The following is a 21,011-nucleotide window of genomic DNA, read 5'->3' on the forward strand; positions in this document are numbered from 1 at the left end:
TTGTTTAGAATTTCTTGCAATGAATTGGTTGTTCAAAGAGGTTTTACCGACCAACAACAATTGCCAGATGCAATTCTGCAAACAAGAGGACAAGTTAAAATTTTTCAACTTCGATTTGGGAGCATGAGAAGTGATTTCAACAGAAATGATCTACTCATTCAAGCAATCTTCGACGACACAATGCCACTTCTTGAACCAACATCGCAATCATCTGACAAAAGTTTGGCTGCACATGATACAGAAAATATTGATGCCCAAATGGTTCCACCCATTACCTCACTTCTCTCAAAGCAAATTCCAAGTGCATCTTCCACAAGCTCAGCTGATGCTTCTATAACAGAAGCTACCCCAATTTCAAAAAAAAGATACAGAGACGCTGTCAAAAGAGCTCTCTTTACCTTTCGTCCACCAAAAAAACCAAAAGGTTAGAATTTATATAATAATTAACTCCTTTATATCAATATTTACGCATATTCTAATATTTACCAATATATTTCTTTCTTTTCCATTTAGCATTTCTTTAAGTCATGTTCAAACCGAAAACGAATCTGAAAAAATGGTTGCAACAAAAAGCATGGAGGAAATTGTATCAGATTCTGATTTACCAATCATTGGCTTAAAGAAGAAACCAAGCATGGGGAGTTTGGCAACCAGTACTTCTACCCCGAAATTAGAGTTTGTATTCTCTAATTCACTAATCTTATTTAAATACATATTACATGCATAATATTCAATTATTCATACCTTCTGTCATATTCTGATTGATGCTTTGTTTTAATATATTATAAGATTATCTCTACTTATTATATAGGTCTAAAAACCATTTAACCACTATTGAATTAAGTATAAATGAAATTTTTGCATGCTGAATGTTTGGAAATATTATTAAATTGTCATATTAACAGGTGAATTTTTTTGAGAAATGTCCGTTTTCAGGGGAGGTTCTGCTCCTTTTTCAACAGAAATGTCAAGCCCTTAAGTTATTTCAACTCCAAATAAGGGCAAAAGAGTCATATGTTCCTAATACATAAGAGAATTAAAAGCCTAAACATTATATTTACATCCTTTTTTTCAATTTTTCTTCAATATATCCAACCATGATTATTTTACCTCTCTTCAACTTTTCCTTTAGATAAACACAGAATTTAAAATATGTTTACTTTGTGTTACTTCAATTGAAAAACCATCTACAGCTTGCTCATTAGTTCTCTTAATTTTGTTACTTTGTGTTTCCTAGATTGGAAAACCATTTATAACTTTCTCATTAAATTGTTAAATTATATTATTCCTGTTTATACATAATTAGATGTTTATGATTATTGTCCTAACTCAATTTTCCCCATTCATCAACATTAACATTTACTATTTTCCCACTTTTTTATAACAGGGTCAAGACCTCCATCAAAGAGAAGAAAAATCATGAAGAAATTGCAAAACAAAACTCGCCCAATTAAACAGCATGCTGCTCAAAACTATCCAAATTTTGCTATTTTGATGGCTACTTCTCACTATTAACATTTCAATGTATATACAAACAAGTCTATTATTTTAACATAACAAGTCGCCTGTAAAATATGTTATTACTTCCTTTTTTGCAACTTATACCCCCTTAGTTAAACATAATGCTACAAGTTAAATCTCATTGTATATATAAACAATCTTACTTTGTCTACGTAATTTCAAAACCTGCAGCATTGTGCGGGCTTTTCTGCTAGTTGGATTACGAAGTTTCAATTTCACGAAGAATGAAGGGAGAGCATAGAATCATTGCAGGAATAGATGTATTTTCCCACTTGGGTCACAAATCTTTGCAATATTTAAAAACTTTTGACAGTAATGTTATCGACACCAACTTATATATCAACTGTTGAAAGTTTGAATGAAATTTAAGGACATTTGTCTTACATTGGTAGAAAGAAGAAAAAGTGAGATCTTTATAAGTGTGGGAGTCCCACACTTAGGACTAATTTGGCATTGTTGTGCTGTGAAAATAATTGCTATTAGATTTGCTGTAAAAGAAATCAACTGTGAGAGAAAGTAGTTTGACGTTTGGTAAACATTTTGTTAAAAGTGTTGTTGGCATTGATTCCAGTATAATAAGAAAATGATTCCCGCATAATCATTAAACCGGCGCCTCTTCAGAACTGATTATATAGCTGTTTTCCCTTATAGCTTTCTTTCACATCAATTTTTAACAATAAATGATTTTCTCATAGTTTACCAAACGGGTTGTGCTTCCCAAATTTTTTTTAAAATCACTTACCACCCCCAAATAAGCAATGTCAAACAGGCACTTAGGGTCAGTTTGGCATTGCTATGCTGTGAAAATAATCGCTGTCAGATTTGCTGTGAGAGAAATCAGCTGTGAGAAAAAGCAGTTTGGCGTTGGTAAAATTTTGTTAAAAGTATTGTTGGTATTGATTTTATGCATAATCAAAAAATGATTGCCGCATAATCATTAAACCCAGCGTCTCTTCGAAATTGATTCCTGCATAATCAAAAAATGAAAGCAGCTAATTAGCTGCTTTCCCTTATGGCTTTCTCTCATAACAATTTTTAACAAAAAGTGATTTTCTCACAGTTTACCAAACGGGTTGGGCTTCTCAAATTTTTTTTAAAATCACTTATTACCCCAAATAAGCAATGCCAAACGGGCACTTAATAAATAGAAGTTGGGCCAAGTGAAAGTCAATTAGGCTTCAAATTCGATTTGGGCATTAAATATTATATTACTAAGATTTAATATTTAATTATAAAAAAGCTTTGGGCCTTGGGGCACATCAGATTTAATTTTTTTTTAGTTTCGAATTAATAATTGTTTTTATTAATTCAGATTATTTTAATTAATTATTTTCTAACAGTTGTGACTCTTTTTACAAGATTTCAAAATAATGCTACACTTATCTTATTTTTATTCCACATTTCTATACCACATGATGTGGCATGTCCATATCATATGTCATATCAATTAAATCAATGAAATGTATTTTAATAAAGAAAGTTTAATTAACAATTTTTTTAAAAGTGTTAATAAATCATAAAAGAAAAGAAAATATTAAATAATTTTAATTGATGTGGCTGTCCACCTCATCTGCCACATAAGATGGTATGGGAATGTGGTATATAAATGTGGTAAGAGTAGCAATTATTCTTATTTAAATCAAACAAGGCCTCATTCGTCAAACACAGAAAAAAGCATTCTACAAGCATGTTCACATTGTCTGATAGGAAAACAATCAAAGTTCGCCAAATTCAAAGTCTTAGTATTAGGACTTAGAATACAAATAGTTGAATCCTGTGAGGTAGTCACCTATAGAACTTCAAGAACCGAGAATGGGTGAAATTACTGCCTTTAGGATATTACATCAAATCTCCAAGCTCTATCAGAAATCCAAGTCAGTTTATTTATTTATTGTTTACTATATTTCAAATTACAGTTTGTTATAAATTCAATTTCATTGATATTTATATATTGTTGATATATATATATATATATAATTATTTGACTGACTGTTGTTTTTCCAACATCAACTGACGTGGCATACGACATGACAATTCATATCACGTGCCATATCATCTACTTTAATTAAGTTGCCATGCTATCTACGTAATGACATGGTTGCCATGTCGTATGTCACATCATCATTAAGTTGATATATATAAGTTGGTTCTTGTAACCAATGGCGGATCCAAGAAGGGTCGAGTGAAGGCTATTGCCCCTACTCACCCTTCTTGCTATCCATGAATTCTTCCATAATTTCCATTGAAATTCTACTGCAAAGCAAAGCTGGAGTGTAATACAATTAAAGGAGCTTTCATTTTAAGACACTATATAGTTTACTAATTTGAAAGATATGAATACAAGTTCACCTAATTAGCATAAGGCCAAAGATCAAAAAGTAGTACCTAATTTTACAATAATGTAATTAAAAAATATTAAAATTACACAAGATGCCACTCCTTATAAGTCAAGCACACTATGCCACATGTCCACCTCTGGCAATCCCCCTTCTGGCCAGCCATCCATTGCTGGCATGTTGTCGCCGCCCAGCTACCATCGACGCCGCTCATCGCCGGCCATCACCTCCCGGCCAACCACCGCCGCCAGCTTCCAACCAGTCACCAACTACATTGCCCTCGACCTTAAAAAGGTAGGAAATTTAGTGTGCTTGAAGAGACTCGAACCTGGACCCTCAAAGGAGAGTAGCCTCATTCACAAACCACTACACAACCTTGTTTTTGTGATATTGTGTTAGTTACGCAATATTTATATTAACAGTCAATGGTTTTATTTTATTTTTTAAATTTATTTCCACATCGATACATGCAAAATTTGTACCAAATCCCTCATGCTTAGCTCTAGAATTATACAAAACAAAATACTGTAGATATCAATAATGTAAACAAAAATAAAAACTGTAAATAAAACCAGAAATTGCAAAAAAAACAAAAACCAAAAACCAAAAAATTCATGCCAACAACTAGTAACCTCAGCTTCTCAGCATCCAATCCCTAGTTCATCAACACACACACACACATACTCTCTCTCTCTCTTCACAAACAAGCAAACACTGTTAAAAAAAAGTGCAAATGCTACAATGCGAGCTCACACAATGCAAACTCCCTTCCCCTGTCCAAATGAAACCCCAACACTCTGCACATCAACCACTGATCAAAACAGAAACTGCAATCCACAAACTGAAACTGTTGAACTGTTCCAGCCAAAATTGGCCTTGAACTCGGGTTGTTTGGGTCTGTTATTTTGGGGAGATGATAAAGAAAGTGATGGCGAGCAACTTTCGTGAAGGAATGATGGCGTGATAAGGTCGTTACAAAAATGGAAAGTCGTCGTGAAATTGGGAGGCCGCGACTGCTCGACTGTTCCAACCAAAATTGGCCACAAATGCTGGCTGTTTGGGTCAGGTATTTTGGGAAGATGATAGAGGAGGTGATGGCAAGTAACTTTCGTGAAGGAACGATGACAAGATAAAGTCGTTACGGAAAGTCGTCGTGACTTCGTCGTGAAATTGGGTTTAAGGCAGGTCGTGACTGCTGGACTATTCCAGCCGAAATTGGCCACAAACACTGGTTATTTGAGTCGGGTATTTTGGAAAGATGAAAGAGGAGGTGATGGTGAGCAACTTTCATGAAGGAACAACAACGAAATAAGGTCGTTATGACGACGGAAAGTCACCATGAAATTGGGAATATGGCTGCCCTGTTTTCCAGTCGAGGGAGAGAGAGGGGGAGGATGAAATTTGATTTTGGCAAGGCTTTTCAACAAAAAAAAGGTGAAATTGTATTTCTTTTCTAATTTAGACAGTCCCAATGAGTCTAAGCCTTCTATTTGGCCAAATCCAAAATAAAATTTGATTCCTAGTGTCACGGGTCGCACATAACCAAGTGCTACTGTGACTCCATTAGGACATCTATACGCTTATGAGATAGTCTAAGTATGGAATGGCGAGAGCTTAAGAGCTAGAATGGTTGGTGTTGCCCGAGTTGCACTTGTGAAGGGTATTTTTGGTATTTTAGAAGGTTACAGGATGAATTTGAGGAAGCTAAGAATACCGGGATGTTCATGATGTTGAGACACATGTAACACAACTAACGGTTCGCCATATTCGGAGTTCGTATGAAAGAGTTATGCCTAATTATGACTCCTCGTGCATAGGTGATGTTTCCTCCTATTGGAAGGCTAAATGCATAAAATGCTATATAAGAGGTGACATGGTGTCATGCTCTCTACCACCCTTGGTGCTTACACCCTTGTGGCACTAAGCGAGCATCCTTATGACATTGGAGGTAGTCATAAGTCGGGCATAAGATTGTTGAAGGATATTCTATATCTCTGAGGGAAAGGAATTCCCGAGGACAGTACGAACACGTGGGGCCGTTCGTATTGCTCATCGTTGAAAAGAGTGAGGTCAACGTATGGCATTCACTATGCCTTTGGCTAGCAAGACATTTGACAATACTCGATGCACTTGGCTTGGTTCAGCCTTGTTTAATGTTGAATGAAGATATTTGGATGCCGGTACGCATGGGTTACGACCCCATGCAATGCATAGGTGATTATGTGGGACATTCGGAATACATATACTGCCAAGGCGTGGGCGACATGCAAGTATGATAGCTTGCGTGCATAGCTTGAGGACGTGGGCTATCTTGGTTGCTAATGGAATGATCGACAGAAGTGTGGGTAAACCAATGGTGTGTGGGATCGCTAGGTCTTAACTTGGACATGAGCGAGCCACGAGTTAAGCATGAGATGTGGTAGATGCAGTTGACGTGTCTTATGCAATGCTTGATGTATGGGCGTCGAGGGTTCGTTGCCGGATGCTGGGTGATTGTATTGTCATAAGGAAGTGTGACTCGTTGTCTAGCCATGGAGCGTGGCGCCCATGGAAGACGACACTTGATGGTGAACCTTTCACTGAGTTGTGAGAGTCATGAATATCATGAAGATGGGAGAAGGCTGACTGGGATTCGAAGGGATCCTAGGCCTCACGGGTGTGCTTTAAGCGGTGAAATGTGTGTTTCGCTTTCATCGCTCGCTCATCCTGTGAAACTAGGTATTAAAACCCAAAAGAAACACTCTATGTCTCAAATCCTAATTAGTAAGGATTGTTATGTTTAATACCTGATTTTTCTTAAATTGTAATGGGAAATTTGCATAAATACCACCTGAACGATTAGTCATGTGCACTACTACCATTTGAACTTTTTATTTTTATTTTTAACCACCTGAAATTTGTAAAGTGTTGAAATCTACCACTTACGTCTAACTCCGTTAAAAGTTCTGGTAAATTCAAAGGCATTTCTGTCACTTCACTATAACTAAAAATAATTTTTAAAAAAGAATTAAAAGAAGAAAAAAAAGTTAACCACATTAGAGCATCTCCAAGAGAAGAGGCAAAACGGTAGGCAAACCTCATTTGGCTTGCCATATCAGCATTTTCATGATTAGAGAGAAGAAGCAAATGGGTAGGCAAAATATACCTACTTTCCCTAACAAGGCAATATTACCCCTTTAAAGTGAATAGGTATATTTAACCCCACTTATTTTATTATTATAAAATACAAGTTTCTTTTGTTTTTTATGTTGGGTGAAATGAGATAAATGTAAAAAATATAAATATTAATATTGCATTGCCTAGTTAATTTGCCTAGTCAATTAGAGTGAGCAATTTTTTTCAAAAGGCAACTGAATAGACAACATGACACATCAATCTATGTAGTACACTTTTGCCTACTTCGTTTGCCTATACCATTGGAGGTACTCTTATATCAGACTTCCCCTACCCCTTTACTAATGCATTGTCCCCCACTCCCTGCATTCACCATACATTACTCCATATTTATCTTTTCTCTTGGCGTGGATTTTTTCTCTCTACTCTCTGCTACATATCTCTCCTGCAAAGCTAACTTGCATTGCACTTGTTGAACCTCAAATTCCAGTGGTTGACTTAAGAACCTTGACCACCCCAAGGTGTGGGAGTATGGAAGATTGAGAATTCTAAAAACTAAAGAACATGGACATGAAGGACAAGTATCTTAATATTCTCTTGATTGAAGGTTGATAGGGATATAATTACAAAGATGATGCTTCTAGCCTTTTCTGGCTAAGAAGTGGTGTGTCCTTTATTTATGGGGATCCCCTCCATTTATAGGTTTCTTTTACAAGATATTTGTAAGTTGTGTTAAACGGCTTGGGGCTTATCCGACCATGTCATGCCTGAGTGTTCGTCCCATCATGTGGTTGGGCTAATTGGAGATTGCCATGTTTCAGTCGTGATGGTTTCACATGGTTTTAGTAAAAGGTGGGCTGCAGAGTAGTCTGTCCTCCGTCATATCTTGTTCGGAGACGAATGGGAAATCTACACGTGGGATCAGAGGTGACAAGAGTGGTGGTTCTAGAAGTGGTGTACTGTTCTTCTGTTAGGAGATAGAGCTGATGCTTACCCAAGCTGCTTTCTGTTTGGAGATAGAGCTGATGCCTATCCGAGCTGATCCCGTGTCTCATAAAACGCTCCCAAGAGGTTCCTGTAGCTCTTGAAATGCTTGTGAAGATGCTTCGTATTTTCAGCCATGGCCGCAGCTAAAATACAAAGTATTGCATGCTGCTGGTAAGTCCGCACTACTTTATAATTTCTTCACATCAATGGAAGATGCATACGAAATCATGTTCTATCTTGTAAGAATCGGCACGGTCCAAATTGGATCAGTTTCATTTTAAAATCATGATCGAACCAATTATAATATAATGGTTTGATTCGTTTTAGTTTTGACAAAAGTCACAAAAAAAACCAAACAAAACCAAACCAATTTAAGAAAATTTGGTTTAGGTAAAGCCCAATCTATTTCCTTTCGATTATTTCAACATTGTTTGTACAATTACGGTTTGAATCGGCCAATTTCGTCGCCTTCGTCGGTTTAAGCAAGTTGTGAATTTGAATAAAAAATGCAAACCACCCCACATGTTAAAATATTTCCTTTAAACAATTGTATGGATATAAAATTTACCAACCGCATTATTAAATGGATATAGGAAAAGAAAAAAAAAAACATGTTAGTGAATGTCATCTAATTCTACAAAAACCTTTGTAAAACATTATTTGAGGATCATGATTCATGACATAGGAGCCATTGTCATGTTATGAACCGAACAAAGGAGATAAGAAACCAACCACCATGATTGAAAACGAGACTGCTGTTGAACCTTGTCCTTATTGATCCACTCTTCAACTCTAAAATTTTTTTTTGTAAACTCTAAAATATAATTTAATTATAAGGACATCTATGTACAGATAGACATTTATCAGTAAGACATTCTGGCTTGCTAATAATAAGATCCCATATGGACTAAAATATGAGTCCCAAATCAATGTCCAACATCCTCTCTATGAAATCCACTCCAACATTCTGGCTCCGTCACTCCAGTAAATCCTTCCATTGTTGAGTCACAGTCTTGATCTGGGTGTAAAATTGAAGTCCAACTTTGCCTGAGGTTCAAAAATCTCTAGCTTGAATTTCAGAGAGAGTTTTTAAAACTTCCCTATCTAATTTACTCAACATAATTGCCTCAAGTAAGGGTGGGCGTATAATTTACCATCAAAACTAAGATCACCAGCAAAAGATGGCCTGGAGCTAGTAAACAAGGAAAAGGGCAATGGAACTGATATAGGAACATTTATGCCAACCTGAACCAAATCCAGTTCAAATCAAATCACATTAAATAGAAGTTACATTCAATCAAATGTATCACGGCCAATAATTAATAGCAACTTTCATTACCTGGCCAACTTCAATCTCAGTCTGGAATTTTCTTGCAGCCACACCAGATGTTGTGAAAATAGAAGCTCCATTGCCATATCTATGAGACAAGGAGATATAAGTTTTAAAGGTTCTGGTACCACTATGGAAATCAAGAGAGTTTCTCTGTTTGGAAATACTTATTTTTGTTGACGATGTTTATAGCCTCTTCGATGCTGTCAGCCTGGCAATCAGAAAAATTAAAATTTTAATCCGTCCTGACATGACTACACAACCAATTTGTCAATTAAGGAACAAGAGCTACGAATATCAACCTGCATACAAAGAAGAACAGGGCCAAAAATTTCCTCCTGCACAACATAAGGTGTTAATATTGGACTAGGAGATCAAGACTAATTGAAAGTTCAAGTCTTCAACTGAAAAATCAGTAGACCTTATAACACTCCATGTCAGCGGTAACATCAGATAAGATGGTGGGACCAATGAAGTTTCCACGCTCATACCCTGGAACCTGTTTTTTTACAAATCAATAATTCAAAATTAGAACAGCTAAAGCCCCTAAAATATATTGCAAACAACCAATTCTTAACCATAATAGAAAATCAGCAATGTAAATGCAAATGCCAAAACAAAAATAGAAAAGAAAGAAAGAAATGGTCATATACTTAACCACTGATATTTTGCAAAACTTGAGACAAAATTAGTGATATAGCATTGACCAAAAGAGCTACAGCCATGGCAAGAAATAATATAAAACTGAATTCGAGTTATATTAAAAAATGGAATAATCAACCCTTAAATGGAAACCCCCACCCCAAAGTTTGGTCATGCCACAGTTCTTCAATGCATACTAAAACTACTTTACATTCTGTTAAGAAAAAATGAATTTGTATTTCAGATAAAATATCCATGTCCTGCCATGTATGACAAAGTGGATTCGTCAGATTTGATTTTCTATAATACATAGCATTTATATTTACCATTATATGTAGGTGGCATTTTATACAACCATCCACAAACACAATATACCATCTTATCCATAGTTCTACGGGAATCAGGTGAAATCAGCCTTTCAAGCGGCGATCATGTATGACATACTCTTTTTCATCTGTCTCTATTCTTTTCCTAGGTGTGATCGATACTTTTTAGCGACTGGTTATAAAAAATATTATACATTTTTTTTAATTGATTACTGTCCTTGAATAATGATCAGTGGCTCTTTTCAACTACTGTATACTATTTAATTATAAAAAATCAATTCTAGAAGGTTTAAGCCTTGTCTCACCAATAATAAACCGCCTCACATTACTCTTTCTCCTTGGGAGCACTAAGCACAATAAAATCGCACTAAACATGGTGTAATATAAGAGAGAATGAAAAAACCTTACCACAATGTTTCTACCATCAAGCACCAGTTTTGCACCACTTTCAACACCTGTTTGAATCAATCTGCATATCTGTTCCTTCGCCTGTAAGTAATGAAGAATACAGGTAATTAGGAACTGATAATGAGCCAGACGCAACACTACAAGCATCCGATCTTACCAAAAAATTCTCAATCATGCTGCAAAGAAATGACTCAAAATTTGTTTCACTTATATACTACAACACGTATATAGGGTATCAATTATGTGAAGTAATCTGTGAAAGGTATGAATCATCTAAACCTGCTTGCTAATCACTGGACCAAGGTCTACATCTGGTTCTGTTCCAGCATTAACCTTAAGTGCTTTGGCACGCTCCACTAGTTTATCTTCCCTGGAAAGGTCATAACAATAACAAAACCCTCTTTACCGAATTATTTGATATTTAACAACCAAATTAGTTCTGACATGCTACTCACACATGCACAGGGACATTATGCACAATAAACAGACACATATTTCTTATACATTAATTCAACAAAGTCGCATACCTAAGAAACTCAAATATATCCCTTCTTTATTTTAAATTTTGATTTGCACACCTTCAGAAGAGTGTCAATAGGACTTTGACATGCATAACAAATTAGATCCACTATTCTTTTCACATTTATTCTTTTCTTTTTGTTCTCCGGATACTTCCACCCTAAGTATGGGCATTGGGAGATCTCATCACAGTTGAAAACTGGCCTAGTTCTACCACCACAAACCTATGTTTAGCAGCCCCTGAGGTTAAGGAAATCAAACTCTTAGAGGTCAACCATATACAGTACTTTCAAACTAGATTTTGGTCATGCACACTAATCTCAGACTAAATTTATTAATGAGATATGGAATATCATCAAAATTGGGTTGCATAAAGAATAGTTAGTCCATTTGGCGTTACAAATTAAAACAATCAATTAAGTATACACAAATTACAATGAGGCATAACTCTTTTTTTCAACCAAGTAGTAGAGTTGAACTACGTTATTTTAGAAATTTACACAGCAAATATTTATATAAAAACAAATGTAATCAGAAATGTATATCAGAAATGGGATTGCAACAAATGCAACTTATTAAAAAAAAAAAAAAAAAAAGAGTACTGACGTTGGCTTCCAACAGACTATTCAGTAATGCTGTTACTAGGAAATACACTAATTTGACACAAATTAAATGCAGGCAGTCTCGTTTACATTAATAGGGAGTAACTGCAGCTCGGTAATACTAAACATAATTCTTTTTTTTGGAAATGAAATACTAGCAATAAATACTGCATATTGAGCACATCCAATTCTAAATGGATTGTAGGAAACAAAACTAACTTTCTGAAATAGTTTTCTAAATTCAAGATTGTTTCCAATAAACACTGAAACGAATTCACAAATTTCAGTCAAAGAGAATAGTTTCATCACTTATTAAATTATTCTTAAAAAAAAAACAAAGAAAAAAAGAAGGCAAGGGTAGGGATGCTGTAGCAAAGAAAATAATAATAATAAGGCATGCACCTACTTCATATAATCAATCATACACTTCTTAATAAAATCATAACATCTCTAAAAAAGCAAAAACGATGACAATATTGAAGCAACATCCACTCACTACCAGAATCCTGATCCAGATAAGGTTCTTCTACAGAAATGTTTAGTCTTGCTGATTTTATTTTTTCATGGGCATGCAAACACCTTGAATCTACAGTACAGGTTTAAAAAGTATAGTAGGAATTTGTGTGTTCTAAGTATGGGTTCCATCTGACTACCATATGTCGGAAACCCAATAAAACCATATTAGTCTATCTTTCTATTCTTCTATCTGTATCCAAAGTGCACACAGAGGTGAAATAATTCATTCTCAGCGTTGCTATGTTTACAGTTTTTAACCTTCAATAGATATAACTCAAAAATACCAGGATTAAGGAAGTCTAAACATTGAATAAGGGGCAAAAATGCAATACCATAGACTTATGCCTCCGACAAAAACAACTGTACTGAGTGCCATACACTTTTGTCCTGCAGCACCAAAACCAGCAGCTCCTAGAGCATTCAAAGTAGCATCCATGCTTGCATCAGGCAGAACAACTGCATGATTTTTGGCCCCAACATTGGACTGAAGACAATAGTCAACCAGCCAATTTACATTGACTTCAACTACTGCATTGGTAAAAGTGCAACCACATTGCTCATAGTACGAATATTAGGTTTGTTAGGAAAGAAATGCTTGAAATTACCTGAATGCGTTTCCCTGTACCCAATGCTCGTGAATATATGTAAGCACCAGCCTTTCAAAATTTTGAAGAAGAAATGATCATGAAAAGTAAGCCCAAGTGAAAATGCAATAAAAAGAGCAAAATAAGACACGAGAATTTTGAGATCACAAAGCTAAAAAACTGTATGTTTCTACTATAATATGTATAGCACCAAAATACTATTCCGAACAGGAAACAAAGAAAACAAAGAGAAACTAAAGCTGAGATAAACAAAACAAAGAATGAAACATTACAGTCAAATGAATTATCATGTCAAAATCAAATATTCCTGTAGGGGTTGCTAGATATCAAGTTAGGATACATAATAAAAAAGAACCTGCATGAAGATGTACTGTGCATGGTACGTAATCTAAAGGACTTGCTTAAGATAAGTTTCTGGAATTTCAGTAAACCTAAGGTTGTGCAACTTACTAACTCAAATTTTAGTACAAAATTTGAGAATTATTTCATCTATGATATAAAATATTATTTTATTCTATCATTAACTCATGGTCGAACCAATGATCCCTGACATTAAATCATTCTTCCAGGATGATGAACGATCCATGTTTTTAAAACATTGATCCATAGTGAAATAAAGCTCCTTATAGTACATCACTATAAATTATTGGCTGTGACCTCAAAAGTTGGACACATATTACAATTCGAGCTTACCTTCATGTAGCTATAAATCCACCATGTTTAGCTACATCATCCCACTACAATTAAAGGTCATTATTTTCTACCACTAGATGAAATGCAAACTTATAAACCGAAAAGGAGAAGGCAAAAAGGACATATTAGTCACAGATGTTTAACACTTGTGATACTTTTCATATAAACATAAGAAAACTGCAACTCGTAACAGTAGTTCAATTGAGGAATAACTTACTGCATTCGGTCCGACAAATGAGATAGCTTTAATATCATCATCATCAGAAATAGCATTGAGAATATCCTGCTCCGAATTAAAGTTTAAATAATGTCAAATTTTACAGCGCAATAAGGACACGTTAACTGCTAAGGAATGTTGAATCATTAAAACAGAATAAGTTCAACTCCAGTTAAAAGTTAAAACTTCTGGATTAAGACAAGAAGAAAAGTGAATAACGCAAATGACATAGACCAAACAGAAGTGGATTTGTTTGTCACACATTCAATTGAAAAAAACCACATGATTTACTAAATAGTTACAGCATCAAACATTTGGTGCAATTTAAAATGGTTTAATGGACTTAACAAAATCTGATAAATGATTGTTAAAAGCTTACATCAGTGCCATGGACAATGTTTAGCACACCATTAGGTAAACCAGCCTCAGTTGCTAATTCTGCAAGCATCACAGAAGCCCCTGAAAAACACAACAGAGTACGTCACTTCTTTTTAAGCACAACCATATGCACCTGTAGTGAACCAATAAGTAGGTTGTCAAAAAGTCCTAGTGTTTAAAGGGAGAAAAAGGCATTAGAGGCAACCCATAATCCCAGTTGTTTTAATTTGCAATACTGTACTTAAAGTGAATAGAACAAAAAGAAGAAAAAATGAGGGCAAAAATATAAACAAATTGAGGGAGATACGAGGAGGAAGAATACCAAAGGCCCCAACCTCCAATGATCACCAACATGCAATACTCATCTACACTATAGACCAAAGAAAGACAATCCCTAGAGGGAAAAAAAATACACCCACAATAGACAATTAGGAGATACAAGAAGAAGCCAACGGCTGTCCTTTCCAAATCACCAACTAGACTGATTAGTACAAGCGGATTAACCGATCTGACCAGAATAACCGAGAACCAGTAGGTTCGCCAGTTTTTATCATATCAGAACTGGCCAAAAATAATGAACCGGTTGGTTCAACAATGTACTGATACACCTGATCATGGTACTGCCCAGTTCATATGAAGTGTGTGTCTTTATGTTCAGTTGAACTTGAACCAGCCAATGCATATTATAAAGTAAGCATCATTACGCAACAAAAGCGTTGTTACGTATCCTGGATTCTAACATAGAGGATAAGTCATGGAGTTAAATAAAAATACATATGTTTATATACTGAAAGGATACAAATTTTAATGATCGTCTCAAAAAAAGTGCAAAACTGTGGATATGGAGTCCACATCAAAACTACAAAACAATTCTAGAGACAAAATTAATCACAACCAGACCAAAGCTAAACAATATGAAGGTATATACAAAAAAATGTGCATATATAATGTATTCACAAGCTCTCCCATGTCATTGGGGTTTTAGGTTAATTCTTGAATTGGCTTCCGCTTGGAATTTCACTATGGGATGTAAAATTGGCTGAAGAGTACTGATATATGAATAATTACCCTCATGAGTTTTGAATATGTACAGTAGGCTTTTAGGAAAAATCCATGCCTATTATCTCTAGTTTGAAAATTGACACAAAATCCCTACCAATATCATTTAAAACCCCAAAAAAATATATATATACAAATTACAAATTAAGAGAGAAAAAAGAGTTAAATTGAATGCATTATAATTCTAAGGAGCAAAAGCTGTAAAATTCAAATCACATTACTAGGATGGTTTTGGCAATCACCTGGATCCTTCTCTGATGGCTTTAGAATAAATGTATTGCCACATGTGACCGCAATAGGGAACATCTGCATATAAAAGGTGCATAAGAAAATACTTTTTAAAATTAAATCAAACTTTTCTCTTTCTTTTATTTTTGCAACAAAAAGTCTTTCTTGCACTATGTAAGATCCTAACCTTTGCATGAACACGATTAAAATACAAAACTTAACAATAACAATTAGTTTAATGGCAAATTGGAAATAGCTCAAATAAGTTCCAACTTATCACAGCAGGAACTGTTTGAGTGAATTTGCCCACACAGGTTTTTTGTTCAACATCTATGCACCATGCATCTGTGCTCTGTGTTCTGCAAGCTCATAATTGTTGCACTATATTGTGTAAGCTTTTCAATTTCTCCATGTTTGCATTCCTTCTACTCTTGTGTTTAAATACAAGTAACCAACACTGTAGGTTGAAAGTAAGGGAATATATATCCCAAAACAAAGGGTATGGGGTACCCTACAACATCAAATGGGGGCTGAACTGAGAGCATAAAAAGACTTTATAAAATTAATTGAGGACTGAATCAGTGGGAGGTTTGACATGATGGCATCAAGCATATCATGAAGTTAAAAGAAGTGTATTGAGTACCAGAGATCCAACTAAAGCATGCATGCAGTAGAATCAGAGAATTCTATAGAAAAACGAAGCCATATTTTTACTCAATCTGTTGTGTAATCACCATCCTGACGACAATTCGTTGTCTCATTTATAAGCTAATGAGAAAAATCAGCACCACTACTAATCACCTAATTAAGCATGTCTCTAGATCAAAACGATAGCCCAAAACTAACCAGAAAAGAAAAAAACAAATTAAATTTCAGCAAGCTTACCCATAAGGGAATCATGGCTGGAAAGTCAAAAGGGCAAATCCCAGCACAAACACCGAGTGGCTCTCTAATGCTAAAGCTATCAACTCCATTGGTTACATTGGAAACAAACTCCCCCATCTGCAGCGTTGCCAGTCCACAAGCATGTTCCACCACCTCTGCAAAAGGATATTAAAAAAACTTACAGGAGGTAACCATGACCAAGTAAAGGTTTTATAATTCAAACCACTGACCTAGCCCACGTAAGACATCACTGTATGCATCCTTCAATGCCTTTCCATGTTCACTTGTAATGCACATAGCAAGCTTATCCTAGGACAAAAATTGTTATAGCTCCCATTAGACTTTTTTTAACCTAAATATTTCAACTTAAATTATGTAATCATAACATAAATTTTACAATGTCTCTCCGAATTAGCTCTTGGAACTTAAACATAATGCGCTGACGAGTAGTAATAGGAGTATTTCGCCACAATGGAAAAGCACGTTTTGCTGAAAACACTGCAGCTTTGAACTCCTCATTTGTTGTTAAAGGAACTTGTGAAACAACTTGCTGCGTTGCCTGCCAAATAAAAGACATAGTTACCGAAAAGTTAAATTCACATAGACAAAATGAATAGGAAGTGTTTGTGTTTTCGCACTTACAGGGTTTAGAACATCGATGGAGGTAAATGACTGTGAATCAACAAATCTGCCTCCTATGAGATTGGGAACTCTCTGTTTTACATCAAAGAAATTTCATGTGGAATCATATAGCAACCATTGACAAGATATATTTATACACAGAGAGAGAGAGAGAGAGAGAGAGAGAGAGAGAGAGAGAGAGTAACGCCAATAATTCCTTATGCATGTATCACCATGTATCAGTCACAGAAGTAGTTGGGATAATAAGACTTTGAAACGAAAAGTTAACTATGTTGAGTGGCCCTGTATTGAATAACATCTAGCTTACCTGGGGGTTGCACTGCCTCCAAGATGGTTCCGTAACTGCAGAGTAATTGTTTCTTACAAAAGATTTCTGCGTGCTCAAAGACTTGAAGTTTCTAACTGCAACACAACACGCAATCACCCACTGTAAGGAAACCGAATCATTTCTTTTTGTTGAAAAGAAAATTTAAGAATTAGCTAAACCATATCAGCCAGTTAGCTCAATCATCTCTAAACATAAGACTGTTTATAGCCTACATCGACGCTCCCCTTCAAGCTGGACAATAGTTCTTGGCTGAGTATATAGAAGCTCCAAAATTCTGAATAAATCTTGGCTAGTCGTACCAAAACTACAAAACAACCAAATCATTTGCAACCCATATGATATCAACAACGAACTCATGAACCTACAACCCAAAGAGATATGCTAGATCGGATTGTAAACTATGAAGGACATCGTGGCTGATGGTTCACTAATAATAATTAGGCTGTTTTTCTTTTATTTTTCCTTTTACCTTTGAGAGAGTGAGAGCAGATTAAAGCTTAGCAGTCAATTAAAGACTCTTTATATACTTCCTCAAATAAAGGTCTCTACCTGCCACGTTTCCTTGTCGAAGCTTTGCTTTAACATTATAAACATGCTTCGGAGTTGATAAAAGATCCGGATTGCTTTGTCTTAATCTCTTTAGAATTTGGCGAGGTTTTAATCCAGATTCTGTCATCTCTTTAATTAGTAAAACTTCTCTCTCAGAGAAACGACGAGCAGAGGGATGTTCTGAAATGTCCTTCAAGGGTTCATGGTTGTGTGTTCCATTTTTTATGGTAAGTACCCACAAGCCATCATCCTTTTTACCTACAGCCTCAAAAGGACAATTTGTCAGCCGAGAACCTGTTTTTTTCCTGCGGCTATGTTCACTGGAGGACTCATCCATATGTTTCTGCCTGTTACGATAAACACCTCCTCTGTCACAGCCAAGGATAACTACTCTATCCCTCTTAGACTGCTTGATAGTTACAACATATCCCTGTGATACAGCAAAGTCCCCAACATGTTGAATGAGTTCGTCACGATCCACAAAAGTTCCAGGTGGAGGTGGAAGCATCTGCTGTGGATCATCTAACTCTGTGCATATCTGAAGGTCCATCTTTAATAACTGGAAGACAAAACCTGCATCGAAACATCCTTATCATCATCACTCATGTATCATATTATCCCCGAATCCAAAGTTTCTTGCTTCTTCTTTTTTTCCTATAAGAAACAAAATTTTATTACTATCAAAATCCAGTGTCCCATATCCAGTGTAAAAGTTGAATTCAGTGACACATACTCATGCATTGCGATATGGCTCCTTCATAAAAAAACAGAGAGGCTTTCTTTTTAAAAGTAAATTCGGATTTTGGATTTCCACACTGACCACCCATGCCTCTCTAATGTCAGATTGTCATAAAAGTAACGTGAGATGCATAACTACAGAAAAAGTAAAAGGATAATCACCTCATACAATAGCCTGAATATTCCCCTCAAACATTTCATTTCCTGCAAGAAAAAAGCAAAAAAGAAAGAAAGAAAGAAAGAACACAGCGTCAAATAACTCGGGTTCTACTTTTCAATCAGCTCATTCCCAGACTGTTTATGACTAGCCACACTTAATTCAAAGGTATTAAACGAATCTACTTCTACAAATTATAAAGGTTGATCCAATGTAATAAACAAAGGATGCTATATTAGCTCTCGCGCTTCAATCACAATTTACCATTTAGAAATTATGTTCTTTCAGGGCAAACTGAAAAGTAAATTATTGATACAGATGTATATTTACATTGAAGGTGAACAAGGAGTCCACATAAACAAAAACAACCAAATAAAATCAACTAAGAACTCAATATCTGGAGCACGCCCTGAATTTGAGTTATATGTATAGAAACATCTTGCTCTTTTATTTAAGGGAAGGAGTGACTTTATTAAGTAAGCCAAAAAAGTACAAATGAAAGTTGAAACATCCATCAGTAGGCTGTCCACTGATGAATGTTCCATTTTTACATTTATGTGGAGAAGAAGCGCACAAATTTACAGCGACAACATAACAAAAAGAAATATCATCTAAAGCCCCTACTAATGTGATTGACCTTCCCACTAAGAAATCTTTCTTCTTTCTTTTCACCGGTGATTTCAGGTTTTAAGCTTCCACCTTTCTGCATATAACCATAACAAGCACGGATACGCAGCTCGACCAACGTATCCCGTGTCCGATACGCTGGGAGACACGATACGTCGAGGATACGCAGAGATACGCACGGAATACGTATCCGAGTCAGATACCGGTATCCCAATTTTAAGATACTATTTAGGAAAAAATTAGAATTTAACACAAATTCAAAGTCTTGAACAACACGGGATACCTGTTTTGGAACTTCGAAGATCTTTTCCTGCAGATCTTTATCTTCTTTATATAAATAAAGAAGCAAAGCCGACCACCATCACATCAATTCATCTTCTTCACCAAAATAAAAGAAGCCAGGTTCTTCAATTCATCTGGTGTGGTCGTGGTGGGTAGATTATTCGCAAATTTTGGTTCTGTCAGTTTCTCAAGCTGCTCTCTCTAATCTGTGTTTTTGGTGGCCGTCGGTATGTTTCACCTCTCTCTCTCTGATATGTGTTCTCTGGTCAGCTGTTTTTTTTGGGTTAATTACAGTTGAGCAACTTGTAACCTCAAGACATGTTAATCCCTATTTTTTCAATTTTAACAATCACATATTCCTATCTTTTAAATTTATTACAATGTGATTCTACCATTATATTTCCATCAGATCTCTCCATTACTTGCCTACGTAGCACTGTAGGTCCCATATTTTTTACATTTTTTAAATATTAATTTAAAAACCAAAAAAAAATCTCTCTTTGCGTTCCCCCGATCGAACCCATACCACCCTCCCCCCCCCCCCCCGATTTCCCTTTATTTGCCGCTCTCTCTCTCTTCTCTCTGCTATCTACCCCTTTCTCTCTCTGCAAATTCAAAAACCAACAAATTGGAAAGAAAAAAAAAATTGAACATTGTTTGCATCTGTGGTTGGGTTTGCGGGTTTGTTGGTGAAAAACATTGTGGGAGCATATATTTTCGTCTCCAATCAGGGCACGCCACGTGAAAAAGAAGATTATCTCTTTAATTAATTAATTAAACCAGTTTATCTGGCTAATTAATTAATTAGAATAAATATCTTAATTAATATGAAATTATCTTTATTTAAAGAGATAATATCATTAATTAAGATATTATCCTAATAAAGAGAAGATAATATCATTTAAATCAGATATTATCTTTTTAAGAGATAATATCATTTAATTCAGATATTATCTTCTTAAGAGATAATATATATTTAATTCAGATATTATCAGGCCCAACTGGATTCCTACGAAACCCTAGCCCCGAGACTCCTATAAATAGACAACCTCATTCAACATTCAAGGGACATCTAAACCTACATCTAAACCTACTCCTTATACCCGAGAAAAATACCCGAAGCTCTCTCTCCCTCTCCACTCTCCATACTTCCTCCTCACGGCTCCGGCCACCACACACGGCTCCGGCCACCCGATTTACACCCTACATAAAACTCCGTACCCTTTGCTTAGCTATTGTTTTCCTACAAACACTCGAACTAACTTAGGCATCGGAGGGCCTTTGGCCAACATCCCCCGGGTGTGGTCTATTTACTCCAGTCT

General features: G+C 35.7%; 1 protein-coding gene across 1 annotated transcript; it reads right to left on the reverse strand.

The window, feature by feature from the left end:
* LOC18766983 (methylmalonate-semialdehyde dehydrogenase [acylating], mitochondrial) lies at nt 8,575-20,162 on the reverse strand. The gene is made up of 21 exons (XM_007201677.2): nt 19,691-20,162; nt 18,786-18,827; nt 17,886-18,458; nt 17,316-17,410; nt 17,009-17,080; nt 16,764-16,925; nt 16,597-16,675; nt 16,367-16,521; nt 15,496-15,559; nt 14,196-14,275; nt 13,817-13,882; nt 12,907-12,957; nt 12,634-12,785; nt 10,944-11,034; nt 10,665-10,745; nt 9,710-9,787; nt 9,591-9,626; nt 9,456-9,499; nt 9,298-9,376; nt 9,113-9,203; nt 8,575-9,005 (listed from the first exon to the last, which is right to left on the reverse strand). The coding sequence occupies exons 3-21, from the start codon at nt 18,433-18,435 to the stop codon at nt 8,935-8,937; spliced, it is 2,097 nt and encodes a 698-aa protein (XP_007201739.1). The 5' UTR covers nt 18,436-18,458; nt 18,786-18,827; nt 19,691-20,162; the 3' UTR covers nt 8,575-8,934.

This window comes from Prunus persica, chromosome G8, assembly GCF_000346465.2.
Source record: "Prunus persica cultivar Lovell chromosome G8, Prunus_persica_NCBIv2, whole genome shotgun sequence".
Taxonomy (NCBI): domain Eukaryota; kingdom Viridiplantae; phylum Streptophyta; class Magnoliopsida; order Rosales; family Rosaceae; genus Prunus; species Prunus persica.

Bases quoted from the DNA above. Each gene is read 5' to 3' on its own strand.
- LOC18766983 (XM_007201677.2), bottom strand. From the start codon at position 18,435: ATGGACCTTCAGATATGCACAGAGTTAGATGATCCACAGCAGATGCTT. The intron at 11,035-12,633 runs GTATTGCATTTT...TGACCTTTCCAG, and splicing joins GTCGGAGGCATAAGTCTATG to GGAAGATAAACTAGTGGAGC. The intron at 9,500-9,590 runs GTTGATATTCGT...TCTGATTGCCAG, and splicing joins CTGTTCTTCTTTGTATGCAG to GCTGACAGCATCGAAGAGGC.